General features: G+C 49.8%; 1 protein-coding gene across 1 annotated transcript in view; it reads left to right on the top strand.

Annotated features, from left to right (window-relative positions):
* The first annotated feature begins 2,709 nt into the window (after window positions 1–2,709).
* WWC1 (WW and C2 domain containing 1) overlaps window positions 2,710–13,508 on the top strand; it is a 72,300-nt gene continuing 61,501 nt past the window's right edge. Inside the window, exon 1 of the mRNA XM_074603810.1 lies at window positions 2,710–3,154. Within this exon, the coding sequence (XP_074459911.1) occupies window positions 3,036–3,154 (119 nt within the window). The 5' untranslated portion in view covers window positions 2,710–3,035. The remainder of the gene's footprint in view (window positions 3,155–13,508) is intronic.

The following is a 13,508-nucleotide window of genomic DNA, read 5'->3' as shown; positions in this document are numbered from 1 at the left end:
AGAGCTTTAAGTGCCAAGTATGAAAATACAGACTTTTAATGCATTAGGGAAGAAAAAAACCAAACCACCAAAACCCCAAGCAGCGAGCATCCAGCTTCCCCCCAGCAGAAACCACCATCAGAAAATGGCTGCGCTTGTTACTGAATAATTTGTGACCCGGCGGGTGGTGGACTGGGCAGAGCAGGATGGGCCGGCGGCGTGGGGCCGGGGAGGTCACGCTGGAGACATTGAACCCCGGGCAAAATAAAAAAAATAAAAAAAAATAAAAAAAAAAGAGGTTTCTGCAGACTTTGTTCCCTGCTCTGTTCTTCCCTTTCACATAGGTAAGCGCTTACCCACCAACCAAACCTTCCCTTTCTTTGCTCATGAGAAAACAATCACCTGTTTGTTTATTGCTTTGCAGTTCAAACAGACGCTGATAACGCTGAATTCTTTTGTTGTGAGTGTAAGCGGTAAAAGGGAGTAAGTTACCACAAGCACATTGCTGATTACATTCATAAATTCATGCGGTTCAATGAGAGGGTTTTGGTTTTGGTTTTTTTCACGAATTAAAAAATAAAGGGAAAAATAAGACCTTTCAACTTTAGTCAGAAATATTTACTTCAATATAATAAATACTTATATTTATCTCAAAAGCAACTATCTTTAAAAAACTTACACAATTACTTTCTTCATAAACGCAGCTGATGGTACCTGGAAAAGAAAAGGTATTTGGTCAGCTTCTTTACTTATAGCTTTTCTCTATATGATCTACACACGCTCTGAAAATTTGAAAAAACACTTTAAAATGAAACATGCCTTTTGGAAGAGTGCGTGAACGTAAGACCGGAAATACAGGAATATGAAAACACACATTAATTTCTTATCACTTTGTTATTTACTTCTTCTCTTGTAATATTTAAAAACATTAGTTGTTGCTGATTATTTTTTTCTGCAGTTACAGTTCCCCCTTTTAAATGTCTTCAGGACTTTGCTGGGTGTTTTACAAAGGGAGAAACACCATTATTCACGCAATTAAAAGCTGTACAGAGAAAATGCGGCTATCGGTGGCTATCCCAGTGCCGCGCAGAAACCCACTGCTGGCCACTGGCCGGGGCCCTGGGCTGCCGGCGGTGCCGGTGTCGGCTCGCTGGTGCGGCACCGCTCCCCCAGGAACCACAACCTTCCCTTAGAGCTGTGGACACACACAGGGTTTGTTCCCTTTTTCTTTGCTTTATTATTAATTTAAAAGTCTCGTGGACGGTCCCGTTCATAGAAGCAACGCATTCAGTGGCCCCCTCCAGGGGGGGCTTCAGATAAAAAAGGGGTTAAATCAGGCAATTTTCCAAATGCCTTGCTTTCAGTTTTACTTGTCTTCATTTTCTTCCCTGCTCAACCACTTCATCAGCCAACTGCTACTGCGGTCTGCTTCGGCCTCTGGAGAATTAGCGGTTCTGACTCCCAGCAGGTTGTCAGAAAGCCTGAAAGAAGTTATCCTACCCTCGAAATCTGGCACAAAAATGAGATGTTATTTCTACTCGTCTCCCTCGCTTTTACTTTTCCTCCCCAGGCCTTGGTGGCTCCCCTCTTCCCATCCTCCGGTTTCCTTGTGCATCCCAGTGCTTGGCAGGGATCCCCGCTCCATTCTGCTCTTTCAATAGCTGGAGCTCTACAAAACTTTTTGCTTTTTCCCCCGGGGAACCAGCTGGTGCTCCCCGGGGAAAACGCAACCCAACCGCACGCACAACTCCCGCCATCGCCACAGAGCGCGGGTCGCCCTGCCATTGCACGGGCTTTCATTGTCGTGGGCAGTCTCTTCAAGCCGAAATTACTGAAATCCGGGGACAGGACCCCGGGGAGGGCACGTCCTTGTGGCTCCATCCATGGGGCACTGCAGCTGTGCCGGAGCCACGCTCGGGAATGGCAACAGCCCAGCCATGGTGGCAGCGGCACGGGAAAGGACACAACCACGGACACCCTGGCCTGGGGCAGGACCTTCTGGTGCTACCCTGACCTGTTTTTGTAACCCTGCGCTCCTGGCCATGGCCTCCCTGCATCTGCACACCCAGCTGCAAGGGGCTTCCGCTCCTGAAGCCGCAGAAATGGAAAAGTCACTCCCGTGGAGACCCCCCCGGGCAGCCCCGGTGGCTGCGCCGCTTGTGCCAGCAAACACGGCCCGGCGCCGCGCCCCCGGGGGAGCCCAGGCGGAGTCGGGGCTGCGCTGCGGGGGTCCCGCACCGCCGGGGGTCCCTGTGCCGTTGGGGGGTCCCTGTGCTGCCGGGGGTCCCTTCACTCCCGAGGGGTCCCCGCACCGCCGGGGTCCCGCCGCAGCCCGGATGGCAGCGCACCGGCGGGCAGGGAGCCCTCAGAGCCCGAGGGGCGTCCCCGGTGCGGGATGAATTCGGGTGCCGGTCCGCGAGTGCCGCCCCCCGGCACCACGGGCCCGCGTCCCGGGGCACCCAGCAGACCCCGCGCTGCCTTCCGCCGCCATCACCGCACCCCGTCCTGCTGGCGGGGCCGGGCTGGGCGCGGCAGCGGCGCCCTGCACCCCTGGCCTCCTGTCTGCCGCCCTGCGGCGCCCACACACCGGGGCCCCCACACCGGGGACCCCACACCGGGGCCCCCACACCGGGGCCCCGCCGCACGTGCCCCCCCTCCCCGCCGGCAGGGGGCGCTCTGCTGCGCGCGGGGCGGGCGGGGCCGCGCCGCGGGGGCGGGGCCGCCCCGGGACCGGCCGCGCGGCCGCCGGCGGGGCGGCAGGAAATGGAGGCGTGAGGGGCCGGGCGGGCCGGGGTTCCCCCGCCGCAGGGCCGACCGCCGGCTCGCCCTCCCCGCACCGCCCCCGCCCGCCTCAGCCGGCTCCGCCCCCGCCGCGGGGCCGGCATGTGAGGCTGCCCGGCGGCGGCGGCGCTTCCCTGCGCGGCTGGGCCGGCGCGGCCCCCGTACCGCTCCTCGCTGCCCGCGGGAGGGGAGGCCCGGCCCGGCCCGGCCCTGCCCCCGCCGCCTCGCCGCGGAGCGGAGCGGTGGATGGGGCAGCGCGGCCGGCGGTGGGGACGATGCCGCGGAAGGAGCTGCCGCTGCCCGAGGGCTGGGAGGAGGCGCGGGACTACGACGGGAAGGTGTACTACATCGACCACGGCAGCCGCACCACCAGCTGGGTCGACCCCCGCGACAGGTGGGTGGCGGGGCCGGGTGGTGGTGGTGTCGCACCGGGGCCTCCTCCCCTCCCCTGGCCGGGCTGCGGGGCACGGCGCCTGTCGGAGGGGGGGCTGCCGCCCGGCGCGGCCTCCCCTCGCCCCCGGGGTGCCCGGGCGGTACCTGCGGCCGCCCCCCGGCCCGGCGAGAGAGGGGTTTTCCTTACCCGCGTCCCCGGCGGGGCACCTGCCCGCTGCGCGGGAGGCGAGGGGTGGCGGACATCAGCGAGGTGGTTGTTTTGCCGTTCGCATCTTGCTGCCCACCTGCGCTCCCGTCTGCGGGCGTCGTGCGGACCCGCATCCCGCAGCGCCGGCATCAGCGCGGCCGCGGGAGCGGAGGGTGGCAGGGCGGGCAGTCCCCGCGGCCGCGGCGGGGTCTCGGCAGGGACCGGCGGAGCGGGGTCGGGGGGGCTCGGTGGGTCGGAGGGGGCTCGGTGGGTTGGGTCGTGCCGCGGTGGCCCACCTCCGCAGGCAGCTCTGCGGCCTCGGTCAGCGTGGCCGTTGCGGAGGTCGCTGGCTTCAGGGTGCGTTTCTGATGGCCCCCGTCTCCCTCCCGCTCCCCAGCAGTCTCCGCCTGCTCCTGCCTGCTCTGAGGAACTCTTTACCTGTGCTTAAAAGTTAGAGAAAGCAGCCTACTGTTCAAGACCCGGGTCATTTTCTAAGCAACACTCTGTCCTAGCACGTTCTGGCTCCATGCTCAGGGCGGTTATGGTGAGCCCGGGTATTGTAGCTCGACCATGTGGGAAGCTCAACTTCTGGATCTCTGTTGAAATCAGAAGTTCTGTAATTCACATCTAATGCTCTGTTTGCCGAAGCTCCCGGACACACGACTCAAAAATCCATCTTGATGAGCTGGGAATTCCATCAATCTGAATCTGTTGATAAGTTTTACATGCCTCCCCCCCCATTTGACAGTGAGTGTTCCCCTTGTGATGGGGCAGGTAGTGTAATTCCTGAATTTGTTTTCCTTTCTTTCCCTTGCCCCAGTGATCGGTTCCTTGAAGGGGCTTCCATTGTTGGCAGGATGGCAGCACTTTGCCTTCTCTCTGGTTCTGCTTTGATGTTTTTTTGTTAAACGTGGAGGTGAATGATTGTCCAATTTTATGAGATTTTAAGGAGTGTTCTGCATTCCAGGAATAATCCTTGTGTGTACTGTACACAAATGTAACCTGCTGCTGGCTGGGGGTTTTGAACTTGTTTTGAGGCTTCTATTTTGGTAATATGCTCAAGAAGAGCTAAAACACAGTTGCTTCAAGGTGTGTTTTTTAACTGTCATAAGTCAATACAGGCTTAAATTAGGAATGCTTTCCTGGCATCTTTATTTTGTTACAGAGGATGAAGCCAAGTGAGAAATATAATAGGCCTGGTACTGGATTATAAAAATTCTCATCTGTCCTTGGTTAGCGATTCAAAAATGACAGTAATGACTAAATGGGTGCCTTATTTATGCATGTGTACTGAGCTGTTGCAGAAACATTACCTAACCACTGTTAATGGAGAATATTCACATACATACTGATAAGTCCTATCATATGACATATTTGCTGTGCACATAGAAATACACCTGAATACTCATGGCCCTGATGAGCTTTGCATCTGAGTCATCTTCTAGTAGCGCTACCAAGACAACAAGCTCTGTTGGACACTCCCCCTGAAAATCCTCAAGGTTTTGAAGAGTTTATTGGTCCAACACTAGAACAACTATGTGACACAACATTTACTCATCACCTGGGGGACCATGTGCTTGCATAAGCCAAAGCCCTGCTCTGACATACAGGAAAGAAGTTTCTCTTTCAGTGAACTGCCACTGTGTGAAAACCAGCTGATGGGGAATTTCTGATCAGCTCAAGTCATAAGATAACTACTTCCTGCAGTAGTGAGCTTGGGTTTGTGCACAGCTCATTGGACTTTAACAGTGTATTTTAAGTTTAAATATTTAAAGCGTAGCCTTTTACAAATCATCTTTAAAATTGCCACAGCCGAGAGGTTGATTTGTGTGTTCGCTACAGTGCTCTCTGTGCTGTGCTTACACATGCTGCCTTTTACCCAGAGAAAAGCAACAGATACTAGGAAACATGGCTCTAAAACTGCAAGTTTGAGGGATGTGGAGACAGATGTGTGCGTTTGGGCTCTCTCTGAACCCAGTTGCTTGTCAGTAGGACTGTATCTTTGTAATATTTATCAATTTATTCAGGGAGCAACAACTGGTAGCTAAAGATAGGACGCACAGGTTTTTAAACCTTCCCTAAATCTTTCATTCTAGCTTAATTTAGTGGAAATAAGCATGAGCAGAGATACCATCTAGCTTCAGGGCATGAGCTTGCCCGTTGTTTTTGTGACCACAGTTGGTGTGAGGTTTGTGGTTGTGCTAACTGAGGTGGGTTTAATAGGCTGCTGGGGAAGCAGGCCTGGCTGGGGGCACGCAGGGGGTGTGAGGTGGGACCTCATCTGGCCTTGGACTGCATGAAATCAAAAGGTGGGCTGGTGAAGGTGGTGGGGCTGGTGGTTTTCCAGCTCTTGCGTAACGCAGGACACCAGTCCTGCGGGTGGGCTGTTGGTAAGAGGGGCCATTAGACTTTGCCAGTAGGAAGTCACTGGCACCTGGTGGCATCTCACTCTCCTGTAAAGCTGCCTTGAGTGATGCTCGGTGCCTGATTCTGTGATTTCAGGTGCTTGAAATCTTGACTGAAGCAACTGCATGTCAGGGCGCTCTTGCCTCATACCTTTTAAGGGTGTACTAGACTTGAGGGCAGTCCTGGGAAGCCTGTGGATGTTAAGAGCATTTTGGGAAATCATCTAAGGTTAAATAATCTGTGTAATTTTGTGACGTACCTGTTACTGTACCTGTGGTATGGTGTAACAGAAAAGAATCGAGGTACCTTGTAAGCATGAATTTTGGGTTAAAAAGCTGTAAGGCAGTTCTGGTGACCAGGTGGGGGTAAAAAAACCTCCATAAACTTACTGTGGTTTTACTTGTGTAAAACAAAGCTCATTGATAGATGATTTTTTTTTTTGTAGATTTGCTTGAAATTAGATAATTCACGACTTGGATACAGTGTAATGGGAGCTCAAACCTTACTGAGCTAGGGAAAGAAATTTGTCATTCCTACTTTTAAAAGCAAGCATGATCTTTCAGTTATGTGCCGGTACATACCGTTTGGTAAAACATGCGAGAGAGCTGTCCCAGTTGCTTTCTTAACACAGAGGGTGTGTCTGCACTGATGACCAAATAGAAAATAAGAATGGTGTGTCAAAAAGTTAGCACCAGCTGCTGTTTGTTGTTAAACATCAGTGGAAATTGGTAACTGCACCAACAGAGCGCCCCGAGTGAGATTTCTGCTTTCATCAGACATAGGGTTAGAGGTGGGTATCTGGGTTCTGGTGGGTGTGCTCTCCTTGGGGGGGTTCTTGGTTTAGGGGAACCTCTGCTCTCCCTCAAACTATCTTGGAAGAGGATGGGATTTTTTTCACTTCTCTCTGCCTTTCAACCCAGAAGCTTCCTGGTTACACTGAGGATTTGGAGATGCCTGATAACCCGTCCCGGTCACCAATATTTGTGTTCTCATACTCTTCCTGCTGGCATGGTGGTATAAGCAGTTTTTTCTAGGTTATTTTACATGGAGCTGACTGAGCTTCTCATTTTATTACAATTACTGGACTCCTGTTGAGAGTGAAAGCTAGTGAAATAGGAGCACTTCTAGCTTAAGTTTGGTGAAGCTACTAAACAGCAGCAGATGTTTTCTGTTTTGGGAGACAGCAGTGCCTCAGTTGGTGGCCCTTCATGTCTTGAAGGCTCTTATTGATGTAATGGGTTGGAGACGTTTATTAAATGAAAGCCCAGATCCTGTAGTTGCTTCCCGAAATCCCGTCCTGCTCCATGTGGAGGTTTTTCGAGGCTGAACCTCCAAAGTAAAGCTTTGGTGAAGAGAATTGGCGAAGAGGTTTGCCAAGGTTCAGGGCCAATATATGCCAATGTAAGTTTCTTCACATGTAGAAGACCTTGTGCATTTAAAATAGTTAGGGCCACCTATTTACTCAGGAAGAACTGGGTTTGCTGAGACTGAGGATCTTGCTGAAGAAAAGCTAGGCATGCCGTATAGAGAGAACAGTCATCTAGCCATACGCCTCTAGGTCCACCTTCTAGGCGTGATGTGAAATGCTGCGGGGTATTTTGTCTCACCTGCGTTAGTCTGATCTTGAAGCTTTTCATCCCCAGTCTGCTCTGCACGCTTGGTCTCCGAGCTTCCTGTATTAAAGATTTAGAAATGTGAGCATCAAGCTAAAATTCCATATGTAACTGTCCACTACTCGGATTACTTGCCTATAGCGTAACTGTAATCACTGCAATAAACCTAAATATAGCTAAGTTAAATGTGGACGTTCTCCAAAGTGAAAGGGCTAGAAGAAGGGAGGGCAGTGAAAAGCGTCAAGAATAAAAGGAGCTGTGCTTTCCTGTAGATAAAAATCAGTAAGCGTAAGGAGAAGGGAGAAAAATTCTCAAAGATGGACCATTTGTCTTCCTTAGGTTTTTCTTTCATCACTGGCAGCAGCGTAGGTTGTGCAGCTGAAGGCTGCTAGTTTGATGCCTACTGTTGCCTTTCTTTACTGAGAGCTAGCCAAACACCCTGTCGTATCTATGTGAATCTGCTGCTTTCTTGTGTTTACACTCCCCAAAATAGCTGATTATTTTATAAAGAACAGGCAGTTTGGCGTGTGCCCTGAGAAGCCGTTGATGAGTACAGAAGGGATTGACAGAAATAGAATCTTTGTAGTTGTCTAAGTGCCATCTCTGGGAACAGGTGTCTTAATGTGTAGGACTTGTGCTGTTCTTAGGAATTTTTTTCACAGCAAATGAAAAATTAATTGGTTTATCTAAGTGCTAATATATAGGGAGGCAAGGACAGCAAGTAAGGTTATTGTGACACCTCACATTTTTTTTAATTCATTAATATCAAGAGCCTTCCAAGGTGAATTAACACAGGCTGCATCTGTAATTGGAAAAAGTGGATTGGAGCTGAAATCAATCAGACCTCTTCAGTTATGAAAAATCAAACTTTCCGGTTTTGTTTTGTGGTGGCGTTTTTTTCCCCTGAGACTCCCCAGACAAACCCCGTGGAAGGATGTATTGATCTCTTTGGAGGCTGCAGGGGACCGCTCGCAGAGCCAGTGTGCTTCCTCACTTGTGCAAACTCACAGCCGGGGAGGGCAGCTGGGAGCGACAGGTATGACGCTCTGTAATAAGGGCATCCCTGCTAAAGGTGTGGTGCGCACACGTGTATAGTGGCAGAGGATGTTGGCAGTGACTTTAGAGCTAATGAAAGAGTTATTTTTGTCTTGCTTCCCTATGGAACTTGAGGGAAAAAAAAAAAAGAAAAACATGAAGTTTTGTTCAGCTCAGCAGCTTTTTAGTGCATCTTGTGGAATTCTGAGTCTTAAAAGATCAAAATTGCTTTTGAAGAAATCTCTGTAAATCACATTGTTTAGAACTATGTAGGTTGAGCTTCATCTTCTGCTCTGGCAAGGTCATTTTGCTTACAAGATCAGTTCTTTAATTTTACCTCAAAGACTGATAGCTTGTGAAGTTAGGGATGCTGCCACATACCTAAAACTTACTTGGCGTGGGGACCAACAATTTCATTCCTATGTAGGTCATGTATTTTCATATTGAAGTATTTTTCTTGATCTCTGTCCAGTGGAATGGCAGAAAATTGGCTAGTAAATCCCAGAAGGTGTGGGTATGGCAAGTGAGAGGTGGCTGCTGTCTTGGTCACCTGGGGCGGGTGCTCGGTGGTGCTGCTGATGGGACACCTTAAGCTGCTGCTGGAGTTAAATTCCGTATCGCTGCAGGGAGCAAGGTACAGAAACTGTTCTGGCTGAGAAATGTTATTTTACTGCCTGGGTTTATTTTACAGAAACAGTTGATCCAGACTGTGTATGCCTGTGCAGAAACTTGTGCTGGCGCAGCCGGGGCTGAGCAGGTGCCTGGGAGGTGTGGGAGTGGAGCTAGCTCTGGGGGCAACTGGGGAATGGCTGCTGAGGGGGCACTTGTGAAACTGTCCCCAGGCACTTGACCTGGTCAGGCTCTCTGCCAGCCAGGCTGAGGAGGTGTTCCCAGAGCTGGAGGTGCTTAGCTTTGCCCCGTGATTTCTGAACGAGTTTTACAGGAAGAGTGGATTTTTCATTCGCTGGAGCCCAGATGAAGCCAGCAGTGGGGCAGAACATCTCCTAAATGTGCCATTTGCACTGGTGTCTTCATAGCTAGCATAGTTACGGGAAGATGAGCTTGCAGCAAACTTTTCCATGTCTGAATCTGATTTAAATTCCCCTCCCTTGTGCCAGAAAATTTATTGGAAGACATGGGAAGACTTGTCCAAAAAAGTTTAACGAAATAACTTGTACATAAAGAAATGATGTGTGCTAGGTGGCTGAGGGTACTCCTGTCACTGACCTGGCACACCGCCTTTTTGGACTGGGATCTGATCTCAATTACTGGAGGGATCTATTGTTAAATGATTGATTCATATTCTGTGCTCCTGGAGGTGACTGCAGGCTGCCAAGGCTAGCCTTGCACTCTGCTCAGCGTGCCGAGGAGCCTCGCTGCCCCACAACGCGTTCCTGCACGTGTTACGGAGACATCTCGCTTTCTGCCAGGATTGAAATGTTCTGGGCTTGACTTGACACTGGGTTGTGTCAAGTATGAGAGAACTTCAAGTCTTTCTCAAAGAGGGGGAGAGAGCACACAGGCGGCTTGGGAAAATCTTGCCGATGCTCTCCCTGTGCAGGGGCTGCCTGCCTGGACCTGGTGGCCTTGAGTGCCCCACCAGCAGGACAAAGTGTTAGCTGAAAAAAATAAATGAATAAAGGGGGGTGGCAGCAGCCAGGTAAAGTCAGGTGGAGGTATGTAAACTAGTGCTGCTACATACACATCTATGAGAGCTATGTAGATCGACCGCTTCCTTGGAGAGGAATACTTTTGATGCTGGCTTGTTGCCATTCATGAGACCTGTTTAGTAAGGTTACGTGCTTTGCTTGTGGTAATGAAGACTTAGCTTGAACTGCTCAAATAAAACCCCGAGTTCTTGTTCACAAAGCCTAAGGTTACCGCTCCCCCCTCCCTGTTAAGCTACATGCATAGATAATTGGCTGAACAAACAACAGACAAAACTGCTCCCGATAGAATAATAACTGCTTTTCACTGCCACTCATCCAGTCAAGTGACATCTGGAAGACTCTCTGGCTAGTCACAGGAGATTTGGTGTGTAACAGGAAGATGCAAAGAAGCCAAATCCTACAGCTGTCAGTGTTCTCTGGTTTTTCATGCTTTTGGATGGGTTCTGCTGGCTTGGTTTGTTCTCTGTTTATGCTGGTGCTTACGGCTTCCACCCCAGCCACGATGTTCTGCAACATAAGTACCCAACACATTTAAAAAGCAGATGAATTGCTTTCTCAATCTTGTAGAGGTGCTGTGGGGATTAATTAGTTCTGACAAAGTGCTTTCTGGCTGGGATGTCAAGCTGATGTTTCAGGACTAATGGTACTGTTCAGTGAAACTATTTAGTTCTCCTCAAATGGCTAATCACTGTTTTAGAAGAACTTACTCTGTGGCGGAAGTCTTTATTGATTTAAAGCACGCAATAAACAGTATTGATTTGCAAGAGGCAGTCATTCATATCTGCTCTATGCAGAGTTGAGACGTAAGGTGGTCACATAGCTATTTTGAACTAAAATGTAAGTCAAGCTGTTGCTTAAATGACCCTGCAACAACTTGAAAATTTCTCATATGTGACTTACAACTGCCTTAATAGCCTTGTACTCAGAACAAGGGCAGTCCCCTGCTAAGGAGAGGGCTCTCTGCTATTTCATCCCACCCTACCACAGGGAGGATGGCCTGCAGAGGAACAGCAGTGGCCAAAATAATCTTCTGGACCCTTAGAGCAGCATAGGAAAACGTAGGTAGCCCCAGAACTGCTATATAAAGCTGTGCTGTGGATAACTTTGCAGCTAATTTTGCTTGTGCCAGACACAACTTTTGATTTCATGTGGCATCTGAGCCAACTGAGCCTCTGCAGCTGCTGTGAGACATGCTGGTGGCCCAGCTGCACAGGCTGTCCCCTTGCCCATGCAGCCTCCAAGCCATCCAGTGCACAATCCTGCGGAACGTCCTTTGAGGGGCTCAGGCAGGTTGCCACCATGGGTTGGCAGCAACAATCTGTTGGACCGTGGCATCTAACCCCCGAGTGAATGGGAAGAGTCGTCTCACTGACAGCTTCATCCTGGTCACTTGAAGTTCTCACAGTTGGACTCTTTGAAAGACTGAGCGTGCTTTTGAGCTGCTTATCCATATTATCTCAAAGGGAATTTGGGTGGAGATGATAATGGAAAGTATGTGACTGTCCCATGTGATGCATCCATGCAAATTATCCAGCCTGTTTCCTGTGAAGTCTCTCGGGTTGGTGGCCTGTCTTGGGTGGTGCTGGGTCAGCCAGCCTGATTCAGGCTGCAGAGAAGCTGGCAGTAACCCCCTTGGGAGGTGGAGTTTATCGTACTTGTTTGGTAGAACTGGGTTTCTCTGCAGCCACTGAAATGCGAGGGAGGAGGTGTGTGGGTGGGAGCAGGGAAGCAGGTGGCACCCCAGGAATGGGGCAGCTCTTGTCCTGGGGTGGCAGGGACCGGGCAGGCGGGGGAGGGTGGGCTCCCCCTGGCCTGTGTTGCAGTAGTGCACTGGGGACAAGAGGAAATAGCCTTAAGTTGCTCCATGGGAGGTTTAGATTGGATATTAGGAAAAACTTCTTCACTGAAAGGGTTGTCAAGCATTGGAACAGGCTGTCCAGGGCAGTGGTGGAATCACCATCCCTGGTGGTATTTAAAAGGCGGGTAGACGTGGTATTAAGGGACGTGGTTTAGTGGTGGTCTTGGCAGTGTTAGGTTGATGGTTGGACTCAATGATCTTAAAGGTCCCTTCCAACCCAGACAATTCTATGATTCTATGGTGCTCTAAAGCCGAAAACTCTGCTCACCCCAGTGCTGCTTTCCCTGAGGGGAACTCTTCAGCCTGTCTGCTCCATAGGGCTCCCTGGCTCACTGGGGGTTGTGAAGATTTCTGAGGCAGCCTGCATGTGCTGAGCTTCTGCGTCTGATGTCACTGATGGAGGAGATGTGACAGTTCTACTGCAACAGTGCACACAGGGTAAGGTCCATGCTCAATTAGTGATGCTTCTCTAGTTTTTTACAGCTGTCAGATTGTTGCAATGCTCTTTAGACAGGCTTTTGCTGTTCAGCCCCGACCTTTGTTCAGAATGGTGCCACTTTTGTTCCTCTGATGTGACTTTGGTTCAGTCTTCTCGTTGCTGCTTATGACTTTTGCTGTTTTGATGGGACGAGAGTGGCTCCGCTGGTGAGAGACCTTCCTTCTTTGGAAGACCTTCTTTGGAAGGTCTCTGCTGCCACAGCAACTTCTTTCATCTTTTTAGGATCTTTTCTAGATGCTTCCTATGAGTAGTAGAGTGATCCTGTGTAGCAAGGATGGAAACTCTTCTCAAGGGAGAACTTGGTATGAAAATGAAGTCTTTTTAAGATAAAATGGTAAGGCTTATCTAAATTAGGGTGACCTGTACTGTATTTAGTGTTCCAGGTGACTTTTTCATTCTCATTTGTGTTTTTTAAAAAAAATAAATCCTCAACGTGAATAACACTTTTGTATTGCAGGGTTTTGGCGTGGTTAAACTTGAAATCAAATTGGCACTTTGAACAGACTTTTTTTTTGTTGGAGCATGTATGTGGTGATGCTCAAGTATATTTGATTAGTGGTGTGTGTTAACCCTGCAGAGAATAAAGAGGTTAAACTCTTCTGTTCAGTATATTATTCAAGATTTCTCAACACCTGATCTCTCTCCACTTCAGTAGTCAGTTCACCCGCTTGCTTAAAATTTTCTGAAATTCCTTGAAGTTATCTCTACATCCAGCTAACCTAAATCACTTCTCAGCCAGCAAGGCAGTAAGCCAAACCTGCAATTTGTCTTTTCTTACGTCACTAGTAAGGATTTTACACTGCAAGATCTAAGCATCAAAGTTAAACAATCTGTTGCCTTGATGGGCACCGATTATTTAATTCTTATGTGGACACATACATAGAAGGCTTTAGGCTGGTTAACAGCTAGTTGTCAAAGTAAGTTTTCCAATATTCTAGACAAAGGCAGATTTGTCTGGTAAAGAGATCTCCTTACAGTCCTCAGTGAGTGTTGTTCTGTCTTATTTTAACCGATACAGGCAGGAAAGTGAAATGTCATAGCTGCTACCATGTCCCACGGCTTTCTGGGGCACCAAAGTTTTGCAAGG

This window comes from Larus michahellis, chromosome 11, assembly GCF_964199755.1.
Source record: "Larus michahellis chromosome 11, bLarMic1.1, whole genome shotgun sequence".
NCBI classification, from domain to species: domain Eukaryota; kingdom Metazoa; phylum Chordata; class Aves; order Charadriiformes; family Laridae; genus Larus; species Larus michahellis.
This window is presented reverse-complemented; position numbering and strand designations above follow the sequence as displayed.